The sequence below is a fragment of the Perca fluviatilis genome, chromosome 7 (assembly GCF_010015445.1).
Source record: "Perca fluviatilis chromosome 7, GENO_Pfluv_1.0, whole genome shotgun sequence".
Lineage (NCBI taxonomy): Eukaryota > Metazoa > Chordata > Actinopteri > Perciformes > Percidae > Perca > Perca fluviatilis.
The window spans coordinates 28,164,264-28,184,953 of record NC_053118.1 but is presented as its reverse complement, the minus strand read 5'-3'; the positions used below and the strand labels follow the sequence as shown (position 1 = coordinate 28,184,953).

The 20,690-nt window shown below is 42.7% G+C and overlaps 1 protein-coding gene across 1 annotated transcript in view; it reads left to right on the top strand.

Moving 5' to 3' along the window:
- Positions 1–618: 618 nt before the first annotated feature.
- iglon5 (IgLON family member 5) overlaps positions 619–20,690 on the top strand; it is a 93,871-nt gene continuing 73,799 nt past the window's right edge. The window contains exon 1 of the mRNA XM_039806618.1: positions 619–679. Within this exon, the coding sequence (XP_039662552.1) occupies positions 619–679 (61 nt within the window). The remainder of the gene's footprint in view (positions 680–20,690) is intronic.

The following is a 20,690-nucleotide window of genomic DNA, read 5'->3' as shown; positions in this document are numbered from 1 at the left end:
CGGTGATTGGGAGAAAGGGGCTCTCCTTGAACTGTCAATCATGCCATTTCTCGTGAGCCTCGCATTCACTGCTGCTCCCTGCGACGCGCTGAGTGCGGAGCGACGAGACGCGCTGCATACCAACGGAGACATACGGGAGCAGGCTAATTAAGCTCAAGTGGCGACTGGTCAGGACGCGCGGACCCCATCCTGTTCTCCGAGAACAAATAAAAAAAGCATATTTCTGTCAAGTCATTGGACAGTTTATATTTGACCATTTCTTCACATGCATTTTCTAAAATATTTTCCTCCAAGGCACTGAGAGCCAAACTAAGTGTCTGGGATATTTGTTTTCTTTTTTTCCCCTGGCTGACAGAGTCTACACAGGAGAAGACAAACAGCTCTCGTCGCCTATCTCTATCTCCGACGGGGGTCATCAAAAGGAAAAGTCCAGTGGATAAGACTTGTGTTTTTTTTTTTGGTCCAGTCACATGTAGAAGTGTTGGACTATTGCTGTTGACATTCATCCACTGGGTCGGTTTTTTTTTTATACACAGATTCCCCGCAACGGCGCGATAAAGGAGGAATACCAAGGCATTTGGCTGCAAAAACAAGCAGAAAATCAATCAGAACTCCATCATGGGCTGCCCCCTCTTGCGGAACGCGTTTGCCGGTTTGATCCTGGTACTGCTGTCGAAAGGTAAGTTCTTACGAGCTACTTTAGCGATGTGCTGACGGTTCTGTGCTGCTGCGCATCTAAACATGTATCTTCGTCTTTCATTTTCTGAAAACGGTTGTGGAGGTGAATACTAATGATGCGGGGGTCTACCTGCCTGTGAATAACACGTCTGCTGTGCCACTGCGCTCCAGCTTTCCATTTGCTATTTGAAATAGATGCTGTATTTGTGTGTGTGTGTGTGTGTGTGTGTGCGTGCGTGTGTGCGCGTAAGTGTGCACGCGTAAATGTGTTTGTGTGCGCAGCGCCAGGTTAATCTCCAAGCCAACCTCGTGTAAGCAAACGAGTGATGCATGTTAAGATGTTTATTGTGAAAAAAAAGACTCCCATCACCAGCCTTCTGTGAACATTCCTTTACGTGACTTGACTGTCCTGGTATCCCACGCACACGACGCACCACCAGTGCAAAAGCAGGGAGGGGAGGGGGGGGGGGTTAATGTAAGTATGGTAGAAGCAATGCAGAGAGACTCAGGAGAGAAAGACAGTGTTTTGTTCTCTCTCTTCAAAACCAAAGTCGAGAGAGAGAGAGAAATTGAGAAAGATGGACAGTTGGGGGGTGGGGAGGTGGTCAAACATGCACTGGGAAGTCAAGCATTTTCCTCTTTTATCACTGACATAAAACATCTTCCCCACAGCTCAACAAAAGAGACAAACACGCTTCATTCATCCGCTCTTCTACAGTGTCAAGATAACTTGCACAACCGGAGGATTCAGATGGCATTTTGAACTGCTTCATTATGAATAACACAAACAAACAGTGTTATGTTATGTTGTTGTTGTCCTCAGGGAACACTAACCAGGGAATATTTAAAATCATCCCCGCATTTTTCATCATGTCATCCTCTAATGCTCTCACCATGCTATGGGATGTCCCACCATATATTAGTTGTGCACGGTATTCTCACCATGTACTCTAATTTCCCCTTGCCCATCCACACACATACACAAATACACACACCTGGCTCAATTAGTCCTGCCTTCATCCTGTGGGAAATCAGTATATAAATAAATTACCCCAGCCCTTAATAACAATAATTGATGTGTCAGTGCAATAAGATGGGAGGTTAACAACGTGCAGATGCAGACGGGCTATAGCCTCCTGCTCCTGGGCTCCTTGTGGGCAGGAGAGCCCAGCTGGTCATGGTTGGCTTGCTACAGGAAGTGCCTTCTCCACACCAGGCAGAGAGCAGACGGGCAGCCCTGCAGGACGTACACACAGCACACAAACAGCAACACATTAACCAACCCAACAACCGTACTGAGTCTCATTTCAGCTTTCAGCCCTCTGAATTTGTAACCTGTGGGTTTTTGCGATGTGAAGGTGTGACCAATCATGCGAGCCACAGTTGAGGAATGATTGGATATTGATGTGAGTTGTGCACATTGCAGCACATGTGAATCAGATTCATCTCGGAGATCTCCTGCCTGCTGCTCTGAGTTGCTGTAGGTCCACAACACGTTCGTCTTTAAAGGTAGAACGCATGCATTATAAAGGAAGAACATGACTGTTAAAAGGGCACCGTCCGCTGCTTAATAAATCATGCAGCAGTGAAATTATCCTTTTGTATCTGTGCCTCTGAGAGTCAGGCCAGTGTGGTATGTGGTCACTGAAATGCTTCACCACCATTGTTTAGCAGATTGTGTGTAATTTATTATTGCCTGGTTAATGATGAATGAGAAATATTCCCCTGAAAGAATATTTTATTTACCTGAAGATATGTCTTCCTCTTGACACTGATTATCACTTATTTAGCCACTTCACATTATGCACAACAAATATTTATTAAGAGATAGCACCATTTTATTTTTCATGGCGCCAGAAACAGATAGCAAAATGTGTTTCAGAACCTGTACAATGGCATGCCAACCAGGTTGAAAAGGAGTTTTTTCTTTGCAGCAAAAAACAATTAAGCTATTGAAAGGTTTCCTACTGGCTTGCCGTTTGAATGTACAAACCACTCTGTGGGTGCGATGGCCAGGTCCTGGCATGCTGTCATGCCTTTGCTTTCCACATTAATTCCCCCTTTTCTTTCACTTAAAATGTCTGAAAGGTGCATGGCCAAGTGCCCACTCATATATGCAGTAAGATATCTGTGTATTTCTGGCACACAAGCTGTCTGCAATTAATCAAAACCTGTTTCATCTACAAGACCAGACACATTGAGTCTTATGGAACATTAAGGCTGTGAGTGTATCCACACACACCTCCACATGAAATTAAACAATTTACCCTTCTGCTCAAAGGATTTCTGTTGTGATAGAAACCTGCAGTCTGATAATGAGTATAATGTCATCATTGATTCAGTGAAAAGTGAAGATGACAAGAGAAATTGCTTCCGCTATCGGGCGGCCTACAGTACATAGGTCACAGTAGAGGATGTTTGAGGTTAGTATTTTAATGTTACATTTAGATACCAAAGAAACAAATTTCTGCCTTAAAGTTATCCATTAATGCAAGTATTGCAGGAAATCCAATGACACACTGTACTGTATACTGTACATGTATGTCACTAATGTTCAAACAGGCCAACAGATGGGTCTTCCCACCAACATGCACTGGTGTGATGGAGGTTCTGGTAAGAAGAAGTGTACAAGGCAGGAACACAGGTGGAAACAGGTGGGGTCGCATTGTAGCCCGCAATCTTCCTTGTTTCAGCAACATATGGGGGCCAAGTGGGGTCAATGCACATTGCACATGTTAGCACGTAGCCACCCTCCTTCATCCCTGCCCCCTCTCACACACACACACACACACACACACACACACACACACACACACACACACACACACACACACACACACTCGACTGGATCACCAGTCTTGGCTTGAAGATGAAGAGAAGGGCGATGCCAGCATCAACAGATGCCTTGCGCTCCTATTCTGGAGGGGACTCTGCTTTTTCTCCCTCTCTTTGAAATCCATGGTTTCTGTGTGCTGTTGTTCTCCATGTTTGGCTTATAAATGCTCTGCCATTTTGGCAGGTTTTATTTATCTGTTGGAGTGAGAGGGCCTGGATTTTGTCTCGAGAGCCTGGGGGACAAGGGTTGGAGGTTTAACCAGCCTGGAGTGGGTCTGCGGTCTGAATGTTTTCCCCTTGGGTTTCAATTTTTCTCTATTTCTCTTGCTGCTCTGTGGTGGCCTGTGATGCTGTGCATCCAACACCTTCCACTGAATATATTCCTTGCACATAGTGGATCCATAGTACCTTAAGAATATCTAGCTGTGTTTTGACCTAGGACTGGCAGAGGCAGGTGCTGTAATGGAAAACAAATTGGTGTTTGAAACTTCTTTTTAATTAATGCTTAAGAATTAATACATAAAAATTTAATTACTTCTTACTAAGCAGCCACTGACAGTATTGCTATTGGATTTCAATGTGTTGAGGATCCAAATCAAGGCCTGTAAAATACAACCAGTTCAGTCTTTTTTTGTCCTGCATAGGAAATTGGGCTTGCAGCAAGGCCAAAACAGACACTCCAAAGCAGACTCATCCATCAGTAATTCAGATTAAAAAAAGAAATAGGATTTAGAACGAGTAACACACAATAATAACTATAAGAAATAGTACTGGAAAAAATAAAGATACATTTGTAAAAAAAAAGAAACCTGTGAGATAAATTGGTAAGAAGAATAAGGCAATAGGACAGGGCTTTTTTTTGGTTGTAAATTAAGTGAGCTTTAGAGAAGAAATGTTTGAATCTGTTGCTCCTGGCTCTGGGGAGTCTATGCCTCTGCCCTACAGGAAGCAGCTCAAAGTCTTTACTTAAGGGGTGGCAGGTATCAGTGGCAATACTAAAAGACCAGAACAGAGAGGAATATCGAGTTGTATTCATTATCATGCTCTCACTTCGTAGGTTTTGCAGCATTGCCAATTACAGGCAAGACAGAGATGAATAACCCCTGAGCTGGTGACCCCGCGACCTGCCAGGCTGAGGCTCAACTCTGCATCTCGGAGTGTTAGCAGCTATCTGGCCAGAGCGGTGACTGAGAGGTCACAGGTTCAAATCCTTTGAGAATGGTTAGCCACAGTGTAGCTGCGGCCGATCGGCGGGCGCGGCACCACCTCGGTGCCCTTGAGATTTTTCCTGTCGGTTTTGATAAACACTTCACTGGGCCTCACATATTGGTTCGGGGGGTTGGCAATTACACATAGTGTCAGTGTCATAAATAATGATTACAGCAAGGCTTGTTTGTAATTATAATTACAGTTATAATATATGGAGTTCAGTGTAATGGAAAGGAACTAGGACAGCTTTCAGCTCGGGACAGGTAGTTATACTGTGTTTAATTACTGTAGTAATTTGCTCCGTTACAACCTCCCCTCGTCCTCCCCGCGTCCCAGTCCCAGTGTAAAGACCTGCGTCGGTCCTGGTGTGAATATGAACATTGGCTGTGGGTTCTCACTGTAACAAACGAAAAAAGGCTATGTTTTATTTAGTGTATGGGGAAGGATCATTCAAGAGGGAGCAGAGTGGCTGTAGAAGCAGGAATAAGTGGTGGTCCGTGTACTCACATCAACCACCACCCACGTAGGCACACACACACACACACACTCTCTCACACACACACAAACACACACATACTCTCTCACACAGAGAAGTACAGTAAACGTATGCATGCATACACTGTGGAATAGCTCCTTTTACATGGGCCACTGGGAAGATGAATTTTAACTCCCCCTCTGAAGGTGTGAGCAGTAAATCAATGGAAAGCCAATGGACCCATAAGGGATATGAGGGGACATCTTTTTATATATATATATACACACATCAGCATGGATAATGAGTCTTATTGATCTCTTTTCAATAGCGTTCAAATTGAGAAAATCAAATCAGTCTCAGCACAGTGCAAATTTCTTCCCTTTGGCTTTCAAGGTTTCAGTCTACACTGCAGATTGAGCTATCTGCAGGGAAAAAGAGAAAGGGAGAAACAGAGATGTTTTCTTGTTTGGTGATGTGCAGATGTAACACATTTAAGGGGAATGAATACTGTTAGAGGCGGAGAGAGAGAGAGCGCTGTGTGTTTTTTTTTTCTTCCTCTCTATTCCTCTTCCTTCTAGTGTCTTTTTGTGCCAGGGAGTTAGCATCATTGGAAACACAATTCAGATTAGTGCAGGCGGCTTGTCCTAGGGGAGCCGGGAGGGACGAGGGTCCCGCTTCTCTCCCTGTCCTCATTACCAAAAGACAAGGAGCTCGCCGGCAAATCAATGGAAAAGGCTTAGGCACTAATGCAGGCCATGGCTGGTGATGGGACTTAGCTTTGTGTGTGTGTGTGTGTGTGTGTGTGTGTGCATGTGTTTTTGTGCCTCAGTGTGTGCATGTTTTTATGTGTGTGATTCTTCCCATGTGTACGTGTATGTGTGTGTGGAAGTTTAATCACTCGTGCTACAACAGAAGGCTAGAGAAAAACATTAGTTTCAAACGACTGCTGAATTGCTCGCCGTTGGAGTAACCTCAAAACTCCCAGTTAACTGAGCTGATATTTACCACGGGGACATACGATAGCACGGAAGCCCTTTAATTACGCAGAGATAACGTCAGATTCGTCAGTGAATCCATTTAGTCCAGTGCTAACACTGTTACCATTGTAATTATAATTGCTCAGGGCATTGTTGCCATGACTACTACTACTTCAATAGCCTGCAATTGTGTACAACTTCCTTTTAAGGAGCAGCACCTTGGTGTTTCCTGTCAACAACCCCCTTCAGCGGATGCCGGCATCAAAATATGGCAAACAATCCACCTGTCTCACGGCTCAATCTGCGCCGTGCATCTGTTCTCGCTGTAGCTGATGCTGTTGTTCTCACATTTGCCTTCATCCCAGCCTCGCGCCTCTAGTTTTGTTTACACAGGTAAAACTACTTGGCGCAACAAATGCTAAATAATGGTTTCATGTTGTGGATTTTCAGCCCCTCCACTGCCTTCTGACTTCTCGTGGCGCTGGAGGTGTTTCTGGGTCTGTGCAGAGGGGAAGGCACGGCAAGAAGGAAGAGAGGGAAATAAATAAAACTGTGGAAAACAGATCAATAAATATTTCAGCAGCTGCTCCCTTCACAGACTTCTCCTGAAGCCATAAGAGGTGGAGAGAGAGATAGAGAGAGGGAGGGACAGATAAAGTGCAAGAGAGGGAGATAGAGAACAGGGGTAATTGTGTTCCAGACTCTCATTCACAGTGAGCGGGAGAGATGGAGGGTGAAAGAGAGAGGCAGAGAATGGGGATAATTGTGTCCCAGACCTTAATAGACAGAGAGAGAGAAGGCATGAGTGAGGGGTGGAGAAGCGACACCGGGTGTGCTAACGAGCACCACATACCAACATTGTCTCCAATGGGAACAAAAAGAGGCATATGAGAGGCTGGGTCCCTGGACTTTGGCACTACATAATAGTGACTGTAAGAATCTCTCTCACATAATTCTAATTCCTGTCAGGAGTTAGTGACAGTCCGCGTGGGAGTGTAGTTTGTGCAGCGAGCAGTTCTAAATGATAATGAGCCGGTCGGGCAGCTGAGGCGGCTAACATGTTGCCGCTGCAGGCGTGGCCAGCGTCAATACCAACATGCTACAACCATTAGCTGATATGTTCTCACATTGCTGTGAAATTTTCACACACAAGATGTACATTACATGCAGCGTGTATAGTGTGGAATGTATATGTTTAATGCAGGGAGTGAGAAGCAGCGGGAGGAAAAGACAGAAAGAGCTTATGAGGGTGGACAGGCTGGAGAGATGGAGTTATGAAAAAATGATTGAAGGAGGGCTGCTGGGAGGAAGCTAGGGAAGAGAGACAGATGGTGTGAGGGAGGAAGGGGAGGAGGGATTCGGAGACCCGCAACAGGCAGTGATCGAGATGGATTGATTTTGCAGATGATTAGGTGGAATAAAAAAAAACATGGCACGTTTATCCTGCCAATGAAAACTCTGTTTGGGTGATATTGCGGTGAGTGGGAGTAGTGAAATTGTTTCAGGGTCACTTGTTGTGTTATATTACGGCATTAAGGAGCTGGTGCTAATGTGATATACCACTGGTTGGGGAGTCATTCCAGCGAGGCAGCACACCTCTAATAAGATGCTCAAGCAGTGCCCCCACATCATAATGAGTGGTTTGAAGCTTGTCAAGAATCCACAGGTTACATTAAATATTATATTTAGACATTCTTTTTAAAATTGCCAGCACACACAGCAATCAAATACTAAGATTACATGTTTTGGTTGCTATTTGAAAAGCTACATAATTAGGAAAACAAACTGTGCCGATGCCTAGTGGTAGTCGGTGCTTGCCGTAGTCGTTCTGAGCCCTTCCACTCAGAGCTTATACGGTGATTTAGAGATATGCCAGAGAGAATTGTCCTGTCGTTTAAGGCCGGCACGTGGCTCCAGCTCTGCCTGTGAAGGTGCCGGTGGGATTTTCTTGTAATAAAGTGTCCATATTAGCGCGACACCCTGACAGTAAGACTCAGTTAAGCAGAATTTCACCAAGGATTTGGCTCTGACAGTCCATAAATGGACTTACAGGACATGTTCCACATTGTCTTTGATTCATTTCACCATGTCCTTTCGGTAGCAGGGTGTTAAAAATTGCGGCGCACATTTTGAAGCAAAAGATCACAGGAATATTTTTTGAACCAAATATATGTGTGATATTGCCGTGCTATTGTGGTAATTGGGATGTCAGGTAAGATTTCATCAAACATTTGTTCTGAAATATACCATTAATTGGGTTTGGGAGAAGACTCTGCTGTGTTATTGTATTATGATATTTTCACTAATTAGATGTGGGGTTGGATAACACTAATGCTGCTCTTCCCAGTTCTGTGATTCAGTGAGTGATATTCCATTAGTGCTTGGACCTGCATGAGGGCGGTTGTGAGCACAATATTCGATTCAGACATTATTTGAGACATTTCAAGTATGTGGTGTGTTTTGAAACTGTGTTTCAATCACATTGTGTTCTTTAATTCATTGAGGGATGTGGGTGAATAGTGCTAGTCTAATTTATTGTGTAATATCAATCTTGGGGTGCCAGTGAGATTTACAAAAATCTCATTAGAAATATTTTTCTTTAGACATTTCAGGGCTGTAGTTTATTTTAAAAACACTTTTTTTTTTTCCTTTCCTCGTGTTAGAGCAGCACTAAATATGATAGAATTTGGCCAAATCGAACTCATTAAAAAGCATAACATCATTCCAGAGATTCAAGTCAAATTTCCAATTAAAAATCCTCATCAATCTGTCCTTGTTGAGCTGCTGTTTACTCCTGGTTGCAACAGTTATTCCAGTGCTAGAGCACATGTGAATGTATCCATACAAATTATTGCCAGAACCCAATGTTCTGGGTTAATGCTATGTTTAATATACTTATAGTGCTGGAAGTGCCCAACATAAAAACTAAAACATTTTAGAAAATGTCCCTTTACAAATGACTCTGAAATCATTTTGTCACAGCAGCAAAACATCCCACTCTCTCCCCATCAAGGGGGTAGTGACTGTATCAATGTGACCTTTATCTGGCCAGCAGACCTAGAATTTCATTAAGGAATAATAAAGGTGTCAGAAAAGGGCAATTAGCTGCTTAATGTTGGGCAACAGTACTCTAATACATGTTTTTGCTGACAAGTCAATATCTATTCCTGACAACAACCGTATTTTTAGACACAGTAAGAGTTATTGGAATTGTTGACATTATAGTAAATAAATTTGTTGATTTATGTTCCACTGAACCTGTTTCACTACCTCTTTAAAAACAAAACTGTTGTGCATTTCTGCTGCGATGGACTAGATGAAAAACATTCAGTGATAGAGATGCCTTTAAACGATATTATACAATGACAAATTTAGACATAGACTGAGTGATGATGTGATGAGAGGCTACCAATACAAAATAAAATGTGAGGTTCAAGATAAAAAAAAAAAAAAAAGACTTTAGAAAAACAACCAAACAAAATCACGCTGATGTCAGAGCAAGGCCCTCAGTGTTAAAGATTTAAATCAGATGATATCTGAAGCATAGAAGATAAACAACCCAATTTAACACTTGTTATTAAGATTTATGTTGGCCTATTTATCGTAAATATCTGCTTTATCAAATCTGCAGTTACCTTTGTTTGTTATTTTGGGTTTTGACAGCTGTAATCAAAATTGATCTGTATACTGCAGGGAGGCAGCTAAATCAGACATGACAAATGCGGGGCAGACAGTGCAGGTGTTTTCTCAATCAGGCCGACGTGATTGATCCTCTCTTGAATCCATCATGATCAAACCTTATTGACATCAGGCTTCTATTAAGATTTTGTGATGGGAGAGAGAAAAGAAAGATAGCAGCTGATCGATTACAGTGCGAAAAGTTTTAGCAAAGAATTGCATTTCAATTCAGCCCTATAGAGCATTTATAAATCCCAAAATGTTGGAAGGACTTCTGCTGGTGCGATTGATTTTCCTTTAATTAGATTTTTTTACTGGACTGGTTTTGTGTGGTACATTAATAATGTGAAGAATTGTGATGACAGGAGAGGACTTGCCTTAAGGTTCAATTATTTCATACGGTCAAAGCAATGACATCATATGTGTAATGGATTGCACTTGATTAAGCATGTTTTGCCTCTTAAATTTGGTATGGTGCTGAATATAATGCACTTCAGCAAATATGTTTGATATCATGTACTGAATAAGCAAATGTCTTCCATTTAATGCCTCATTTCTGCTCCCTTCATCACTGCGAGGTTTTTATTCTCAAATATATAGATATCTGTTGTCAGCATTTTGACAGTACAGTTTGATGTAGCACAGTGATTTTTTTTTTTTCCTTAAAGCAGGGACTTCTAAATGAGCAGATACTCTTTTATACAAGTGTGCTGCACAGGCTGAATGCAGAGATGGCACAACACAAGTTGTCAAGCCATATAGACTGAATGGCTTTGAAATACTGTGTCTTTGAAACTGCAACATTTCAATTTGGAGGACAGTAATTACACAGTCAAACATGGAAGTGGGTAGAATTGCATGAGAGTAGCGCGACATTTATTATAATGTAAAACCCAGCCACTTTGTGTTCTATAAGTTATGCTTTGGTGCACAGCCCCGGGGACCCCTGGCCATCTGACTGTGCCCAGTCACCCATTTCTACTTCCTGCTATCAGCTCACACTTAAAGACACAAGCGCACAACCTAAGGCCATCTGTTTGCTTTTTCTGGGGCAACTTGATGCCTACAGGGATATGGACATATGTGATAAAAAAAAGTCATCAGAGCTGTCAACCTTCTGTGTCTGCCCTGATTACCTGGGGAACACCACATCTTCACGACTCACAAAGTAATAAAAGCTGCGCCTCCCCTGATGTGGTGCCCACTGTAACGTACTCCCTTTGCAGCTAGTTTAATGGGAATGATTGATATGTATAACTTGATTCATGCCATGCTCGTTAAGAGATTACACCATCTAACATCTGTCATGTAAATGGTATATCACAGCAGGTGTTGGTGAAAAGTACATGATGCTGAAATCACTTTAGGGGAGGGCAATGTGGCTGTTATCAATATCACGATAATAATAGAAATAATGATAATTAACTTTTTCCAATATCTATATACAGATGTCCGAACATGGCAAATGTATGTACAATTTTCTATAAACTAATCAAATTGTATTTCACTTCTATGCATTACATCAGACAAAATGCTTCATTAAAACAAAACTTTGCCATTTTATTGTTGTTAATTTTTGATTAAAGTTGCCTTATTTTGTACAACAATACTTTGTTCAATGATAGCACAATTAATAATTTGGATTATTGCCCATGCTTTACGTCACTAACATACAAAAGTAGCAATGCTGAGATGGGTACCTCACTCAATAGAACCAGGGACTAGCCATACAAATGACACTGTTAATGAAAGTCACACTTTTAGACTCAAAGATAAATGGCTCTAATGACTCAGATATTGATACAAATTGACACATTTAGCTAACGATTGGTAACATGGTTATATTCCTGTGTAAAAGTATGTCAAAACAGGATGTGATTATTATTCTAACTTGATCGTGGCACAGGGGAAAAACACTTGCCAACCCTTTCAAAGACACAGATTTGATTCCTGAACGCAGTGATTCCAGGCTTGACGCTCATTTGAACATATTTTAATGTTGCTGATGGGAAGCCAGTAAGGGATTCAGGTGTATTGGAGAGAACCATTGTCTACACCTTCCCCAGGACAAAAGAGTGAGTTGGCAGTGGCAAAATCTATAGAAGAAAGACATTTTGCCAATCCAAAAACTGCATAAATAATACTTTTATGTGTAAATAATTTTAATCGGTGGCCCAAGTTACAAACCACTGACATTGGTAGGGAGGCAGGGAAGCAACACCTGTAATGTAAGGAAGTGGAAGGTAAAAAGAATGCTAAATTACAGGATGCACTTGGCTGGACTGGAAAAGGTAAGGCCACTCCTGGGATGGACTGTACTCTGCACAAAGGATGGATGAGCCACATAGAGTTGGTTGACACATAAGCACACCATATGGAGGGCTGTGTCTGGCTGTGGTTGGTTGTTTTATTTATTAGCTCTGCCAGGTTGGTTGTCACTTTCATTTCATGCCTGTGTTACTCCACCTGCGTATTCGTATAGCTGCTGACTTTAAATAGCTCCATAATCAGGAAACTTGCTTCCCCTCAAACTGCAGGAAAACATTAATTCAGCAATACCAGTGTGGCATGTATTGTAATTACAAGTGATTGATAATATGTTTAATTTTTCTGAACTGGCTTTAAGCTTTTGATCTTGTGCACACACGCTGGTCTTTTGATCTCATACTCCCTTTTCAGATATTCTGGGTTGTATCGTTGAATACAGATGCGCTTTGATATAACCACAAAATCCTGATTTTCACAACATTACTAAAGGTTACAAATCAACTCAGCAGCACTGACTAATATTAGCTTACATCATGTTCCCTGGCATGTTAGCTTTATTTCTCACCAGCATTTTCTTCAGTTACTTGTGATGTCGATCAACTCTGAGGCACTGATTGATTGAAAAACATTGTTAGAGTAAAAAAAAAAACATTTTTAGGCCAAATGTTTTGAATATAACAGCCCTCCGTTTCCAAACTAAGACACAAAGAAAATATCTTGGTGTAGGATTTGAGTTGCAAACAAATCCAACTCACACATTTGTTGTGTCACATTCTCTGAAAATTGGGTCTGTGGAAATTTGGACCTGGCCAGAAAGGTGAGTTGTTTGTAAATTGCTAGCGACGACAACCCAAACTGAAGGGTGATGAAGTCTAGTGGCTCCAGACAGGAGAGGAGTAAAGTGAGGAGTCTGACCTATTGGCCAATCGGTTTGGAGGGAAGGAAAGTCTATCAGCGGTAAGCTTCTTCTCTTATATTGAAAACAAACAGAGAAATAAAACCATCCTCAAGCATCCAAAAATTGCATTGTAATATTTGACACAAACATTAAATCTGGACCAAATATCTGTTGCTTCTCTTTTGCAGGTGTCCATAAATAAGAGAAACTGCAACAAGTGTGTCTGAAAACTGAATATCCACTTGGCCTCTTTCTGTTCCTGCAAGAACACCTGTCCAAAAATATTGTCTGAGTCCATGATCCAGGTGCTCAACCCTAGTCCTGTCTCATGGTCTGTCAAAACCCAGTGGGGAAACAGCTCTCCCCTTGTTTTTCTCTCTCATTTCTTCCTCCATATCAAACAGACAGCCACTACTAAAAGATTCATGCATGTGGACTTTGGGTCATTAAAGAATGATCCACAGCAAAGCTGTTTCTTCATCCTCATAATGAAATCCAATATTCATGAAATGGATTTTCCTCTCTGCTCTCCCACTCACTCTATTCACAGATGTGTGTTTGCTGGTGAATTTAGTCCGTGTTTACACAGCCTCGTTAGGCTAGCACGGGTTAATGGTATCCTAAAGGCGCATTTTCAGGCCACCCAGTTAATTACACAGGGTTGACGGATGACCTTGCCATACATTACCTGTGTAAAGCAACGCAGAGTTAGGCCATATCTGGGCTTTTCTAAGATTGGGGTCAGAGTAAAGAGCAGTTAATCAAAGCTTTGTTTACACAAGTATGGCACTTAACTTATAGAGCTTCCAGTTAGAGGCAGCAAGACAACATAATCAGATTGGTACACGTGTATCCGAAACCTATGCTATGCAAATTTTGACATTAAAATAATAAAAGAAATTCATCGCTTTATACATCTGTTTCAGATCCTGCTTGTGCATGTGAACATTTTCAATTGTGTACAGTTTAAAACATTGTGGATGCGGTAGTTAATAATGAAATAATAGTAAGAACTTTTTTATGCACATGGCATACAAAAAGATGCACTACAACAGGTGGTGGTGATGGCGCAGTGGATATGACACATACCTTTGGTGCGGGTAACCCGGATTAAATTCCCTCTGCGATGCATCAACCAATGTGTCCCTGAGCAAGACACTTAACCCCTAGTTGCTCCAGAGGCGTGCGACCTCTGACATATATAGCAATTGTAAGTCGCTTTGGATAAAAAGCGTCAGCCAAATGACATGTAATGTAACAACGCGCTTCTCAAAAGATTAAAAAAGACGGATTGTGGAGTACAGTAGGTACAACTTCAATCCGATGGAAAGATGACTCATCACTGGTTGTCGTTCCCAATGTGAAGTTATTTATGTTGGTCCTATCTAAGTGACATTGTTTTTTTGTTGCAGCCTGAGCTGTCATGTGATTACCTCCACATCCTTTTTTCAAAATGTAATTACTTCTCACATTGATGTTTGAAGTGTGCGTCTACACAAACAAATCTTATTAGGTTTAAATACAACAAGAGTTTTCAATGTTACCTGTATCAGCGCTCCCCCACCTTTGCTGGTGAAGCTCCAGTTTGTGAAAACAGGTTTGCACACAGTAGAATTTCATTTCCTGCATGTATGAGGATCAAATAATCATACAACATGACTCAAACGTTAACAGACACAAGTTCCTCCCCACTTACAACACTCAATATGCCCAATCCAGACAACACAATGTAATAACCCTCCTGTAATACCAAGGGACCCAAGTACAGATCCTTCCCTCTAATCAGCTTGTAGTACCCTCTGGCACTGGAGTGGTTGTGAATCTAACCACTAGATGGCATTATCTTGAAAATTCAAACACTGTTTTCGGCCCTTGGTCTAAACATTCGCAGCCAGAAACTTTAATAAACGTGGAATGATTTATCAATGTTGCCAACATTTTCAATTTTCATGTTCTTCCACACCCGTGCTGTCCTTTATGGATGCTGGTTACCTCAGCCTCAGGCTAGATAGTTGACAGCTCATCAGTATGGGTGACAAGAGTTGGGGTGGGACCTTCACCGACTGAGGGGAAAGAGGTTGGAAAAGCTTAAAAGCTTAAAGTTAATTCAATTTAAAATAATTTGTTTCTGTAGGTATAACATGGCCATGTAGCCCTAATTTAATTTTTAGGGTTAGCAGTCATACTAGATGTAAAATTAAAGCAAATGAGTGACACCAGTGTTGATACCCCAGGGCAGTTTTGGTGGTTGAATATTCATGAAGTCATATGGAGGAGTTCGTTCTACGACGTTCTACAAAGGGAATTATGTGATGCAAAACAGCCTTCCTGCTATCCTGAATTATGGCAGAATATGTAAAATCTGTGTGATTAAAATTGTGCCAACATAATACCACTATCATCACTGGCATCAGTAGCAATTTTAATCAAGTCATCTTTTTTTTCTCATATCAAGACATTATGCCACGTTTGATTCTCACCACCTTCATTATGATAACCACCAACACTGTTATCATCAACACTGATAATCAGCAGAATCTTTCCTCCCCATCTTCTCACCGTTATCTCCGTCTTTATCACGGCTGCTAATTCCCAGTATCACACTCGGTTCTTTGCAGCACAATTGTGTTTTGTTGTCACAGTGAATCACTGTTTTTTTCCCACAATTACATACTCCACTGAAGCAAAGGAGGTAATCCTTTCTCTTACTGTCTGTGATTATATTTCATTGCGCTCATTCTTCAACCCATCACCCCCTAGCCCACCCTCACCCCTACACCCCGCCCTTGCACTAGGGCTGGGTACCAAACGTCGATACTTTTAGTCGTCGACCGAATTGGATCCATAGTATCGAGTATTGAAAAATGCCTTTTTTTTCATTCAATACCAAATTTCAATACCTAAGGAGTAAATCTCATCAGCGTCAGTGAGCCAATGAGCATGCAGCATGCTCCTACCCAGATCTAATAATGCTTGTAATTGGCTGTCTAACGTTGTAGAGGCAACACTACGTCAAGCACAGAGATAAGGCTCACGTGTGTGTGTTATGGGGGAGCTGAAAAAGAGGTTTTTACTGCAATGTTGTAATTTATCTTTGTTAAAATGGATTTTATATGATTCGTGTCGAAACGAAAATCGTTCAGGAACTGGTATTGAAATCACGGTATCCGTATTGAAATCTTTTTAACGAGACCCAGCCCTAACTGTGCACCCTCCTCTATAATCTGCAGCCACCTCCAGATTTGGTCCTGACTGCTTTTTGCTTTTAAGGTCCCCTTGTTACCACTCCATCTACATCAGAGTATGTCTTCTTTAAAAAAAAAAGAAAACTCCCTGTTTCTCTCCACATTTCTGTTTTTATTCACTTTGCCCCTGTCTCTTCATTTTTATGTGCAGGACTTATGTGGCTTTTCCCCTCTTACTACAGTAGGTCATAAACTGTGAGATTGCTGTGTAGCACCGGACGCTGTTTAGGGTGCAGATGGTGTGCTCGACTTGGAGAGGGTAGAGTGTGTTTGTGCACATTTCTGTGTGTGTGCATTTCGCAGCCATGCACGTGTACATGTGCGCGTTTGTTAACCAGGCCTTTTCTCAGTGTGAATCTGAATGAATCCAGAATCCTGGAAGAAGGATGATGTCAGGAGGGATGTGCTTGTGCATGCGCACTGGAGTATTCATATATGTGTGTGTAGCATGTGCTCAAGGCTGTGTTGGCACGTGTGTGCGTGTGACGAGAAAAGGATGGGTCATATCTGTGATGCCTGAGGCTTTGAGCACAGAAGGAGGCAGGGTTAAAAGGTCAACACAGGGTAAGCGCTTCTCCTCCTCTGAAGCATGAGTCACCACAGGAAAGGGAAGCCAGCAGAGCCCCCCCCCCCAACCCCTGAGGGGACCTCCACCCACAGGGACAAACACCTCGTTATCCCCTTCATCGTTATCTCTGTTACTGTCGTCCACACCTCCGTTACTGTCACTGCGGGGGAGAATAAAGTCATCACAACCACACACACCGAGAGGGAAAGGGAGCGCTTGCGCCATTAACAAGTGTTTTCTAATTGGCTCTGAGCACTGACAGACAGCCACGCGCCGAACAAGAACAAGAGCTTTCTATAAATACAGTCTAACAGACTTGCTTTGCCCCAACGTGAAGTGTACTGAGAGGAATGCACACCTGCCTGCACATGCACACACTAAGCACGAGTTAGGCAAACAAGTGAATAAATCAGAGCTTGAATAAATCGGGGGATCGAGATACGTGTTTCCCCCTCTTTTCTTTGTTTCGCCGCTCCGTTCCTCGCCTTGCTTGATCTTTCAGTCCCAACAGAAAAAGAGAAATTGAATTAAAAAGTGCTTCTGATATCTCTTCCTTGCTGCGGATAAATAAAATGATCAAACTCTGTCAACAGGATGACTTCCGCCCCTGTTTCACCCTCCTCCCCTCCATCTTTTCGCCCCCACATTCTATCCCAGCCCTCTCCTCTGATTGGAATCTGGAAACCCATTTGCTGTCTTGCTCTCAGACCCAACTCAGGCCGTGTCAGGTAGTCTGTGCACGTCCCCCTCAGTGCTTCTCCCCTCCTTCCCCTCCCCTCTCTTCTCCCTTTCCCTTTTTTCTCTCTTATTGCTCTCTCCTTTCGTCTTTATCCCCCCGCCGTCTGCTGCAGGCTCTGTGGAGAATTTGCCCAAATTACCTGTCATACGAGCAGCTTGTAACTAAGTTCGGAACGACAAGCTATCTCGCCCCCCTTTTTTTTTAACCCCCTTCTTTCAATCCACCATCTTTCCCCCATTTTTATCCTTCTTGCCCTCAACCTCAATCTCCCCTTGCTGTTTATACCTACTTCTCTCTTTCTCTGTTTCCGTTCTCTCACTTTGCAAACATAGTCTTTGTGATTCTTTCTAGTGGGGAAAATGAGTTTGTTGCCAACTCCGCGGGAGATATAGCATGCAGAAAAACAGGACATTGGCGACCCGTAATTTAGCCTCGGGGATAAGTGAATTATTATTATTAGCCTTTGGTCCAATTTGGTCCAATTTCCAATTTCCTGCTACTGTAGCTCCAAACAGCTTTGGGTGGTGGGGGTTGGGGTTTGATGTGCTTATCAATGGACAAAGGGCAGGTGTATGTTGGAGAAGAAGTACCGACATGATGCATTTATATGTACTTCATGCAGCAAATGTTCATCCTATACATTTGATTCGGTGTACACCTATGTTTAAGGGTTTTTGTTTTGGTGTTTCTAAGTCAAGGTGGGTGGAGGTGGAGGTGGAGGTGTGCGAGTGCGGTCAGGGCCGAGCTCTCAGTTCAATTTCTGCTTTGGAAGGTGTAATCATCTCTCACCCAGGGGTTACAGGTGCAAAGACTGTGATTTGGAGGGAGGGAAGCAGGGCAAAACCTGAAGGGGGATGTTGTAGAGAAGTGGAGAGAGTGATAAGGAGGAGGACATGGAGAGAGGGAGCTCTTAAACCTTGTCCAGGCACCAGAGCCAAGCTCTCACCAGGTGTCTTGTAAAATGTATCGAGTACCCTCTCCTCTCAAAATTATAAGCCAGCAGAGACGTGTCATCCTGATAAATTACGAAGATTCTGGGCTATTTTCTAAACATATTCTTTAGGGGCCTGTTGGGAGCAAACACTCCCTCCCAACACCCGTCCTAGTTCAAGGAAAGCTGGGCTACTTCATTCCTCATAATGCAGTGTCGATCCCATGTCTTCAGACCATTCAGAACGGGTGAACAGTTCTGGAAATCACCGGGGTTTGCCTACACAAATCAAGGAAACCACCTTCTCCTCTGATATTCAGCACCTTTTCTTTGCTCTTATCCTGAAGTCCAAAAGGCAATTTTCAATCAAATTATTCAGTCTGGGATTTCACGCTGTGTCTGTCTTTGTGATCAGATAATTCATACATTTGTTCTTCTTATACACCTTTTGTGGGGACTATGAGTGTGAGGCGCTGGCGAAGGTTTGCAGAGATGATAGCACCTGTTAGCTAAAGAGGGCTCAATCACGAGCAGTCACGCATCACCTCACTGTGATCCCACCATGTGGGAAAGAGGGCAAGATATGCTCACTGGGCCCAAGCTGCAGTAGGGGTGGGGAAGCAGCGTAGCGCCCCTAATTGGAGATGGCCTGCAGCTCTTGTAAAATACCTATATAAGGAGAAGAAGGAGGGGATAAAACACGGGCAGGTAGAACATCAAGCCTGCAGGGCCTCTTTTGTGGCTATCTTTCTTTGAGGGTACGCTAATAGAGCATCTACATAACCGTATGGATGCAACAGGACATACATATACATATTATTCCAAATTCTCCAGCATGTGCAGTAATATAATCTATGCATAGCAGTCCCCTGAGGCGTGTCACAACCATGACATAGGAGGGCTAGGAGAGAGATTCCTCCTTCTAGTGAATCGTATTAGCATACCTGTTGGAACAATGTACTTCAGGGCCTTTTTCTCACGTGTGCAGTTTTCTCGGACATAGAGCGAGGAAGAGATAGAGGTGGGTGAGCATGGTGGAGGTACTTTGAAAGAAAACAGCAGGCGCTGTTTACCTGCTGGACCATCTCTTACCTAAACAGCTTTTCCTTTAAACTTAAAAGACAACAGTGGATCTTAAAGGCATCATGGTAGCAGGGTTTGTGGTTTCCACACACACACACACACACACACACACACACACACAAAAAAAAACAACACACACACACACACACACACACACACACACTCACTGTTTACAATAATAGTGTGTTGAAGACAGTGCCTTCAGATTTTTCTTTGGGGATATCTTCCGTTTACATTAGTATCTCTGCCAGTCAGTCAGGGCAGAGAAGCAACAGAGAGGACGTTAGAAACTGTGACAGAAAACTGAGAGAGACATCTTTGATCAGGGCATCTTTGTGACTCCACACAGCACCTATTTACTCTGGTCTCCCTTACACCCAGCTGCCCTGTTGTCAAAAAGCATGAAGAAGCTTTAGGACCCTCTTCCTCCCCTCCTCTATGGCCCACTGTTAGCTTGACAAGCCGAAGCCAGACTTGATTTCTCCCACGGCTAGCGTGCCAAGGAATATCTGCAGAACAAAAGTCCAAACAAACATTCCCAATTAAAACAGCGTTCTTGAAAATGTGGAAGGCAGACAGAGAAATAAATATTCTATCAGCATATTGTGCAACATTGCGGTGCACGAATAAGGAAACATGCTTTTCCTAATGAGCTCAGGATAAAATTCCTCTCCATGCCATGTTGGCTTTTCATGGATTTCACATCCATTTATCCGCCCCCTCACAGCAAATGGGCTTGAGAATTTATGCTTTTCTACGAGAGTGGTGCTATCAAAGCCGAAAGCAGCCTTTGGATGGGAGAAGAGATAATAAAAGGGGTATACCACTGGATCAATACCACAACACTCGCTTGTGTTCAGCCAACAGCATATAGGTGTAACAGAGATTGAAGCGCTTGAGCCAGATGGCGAGAAGACATGGTCTTGTAAAAAAAAGTTTTGTAGGTTTAATTTTGTCTCCGTTTGCCGCAAGACTAATTTAGGGCCATTCAGCCAAGACATCTGTGGCTTTAAAAAAAAAAACAGCTCTGCATTATGTTTACGCTCTGCTGCCGTTTGGTTGAACGTCTTCTTTTTTTTTTCTCTGTTTGATCTTTTTTGTTTGTT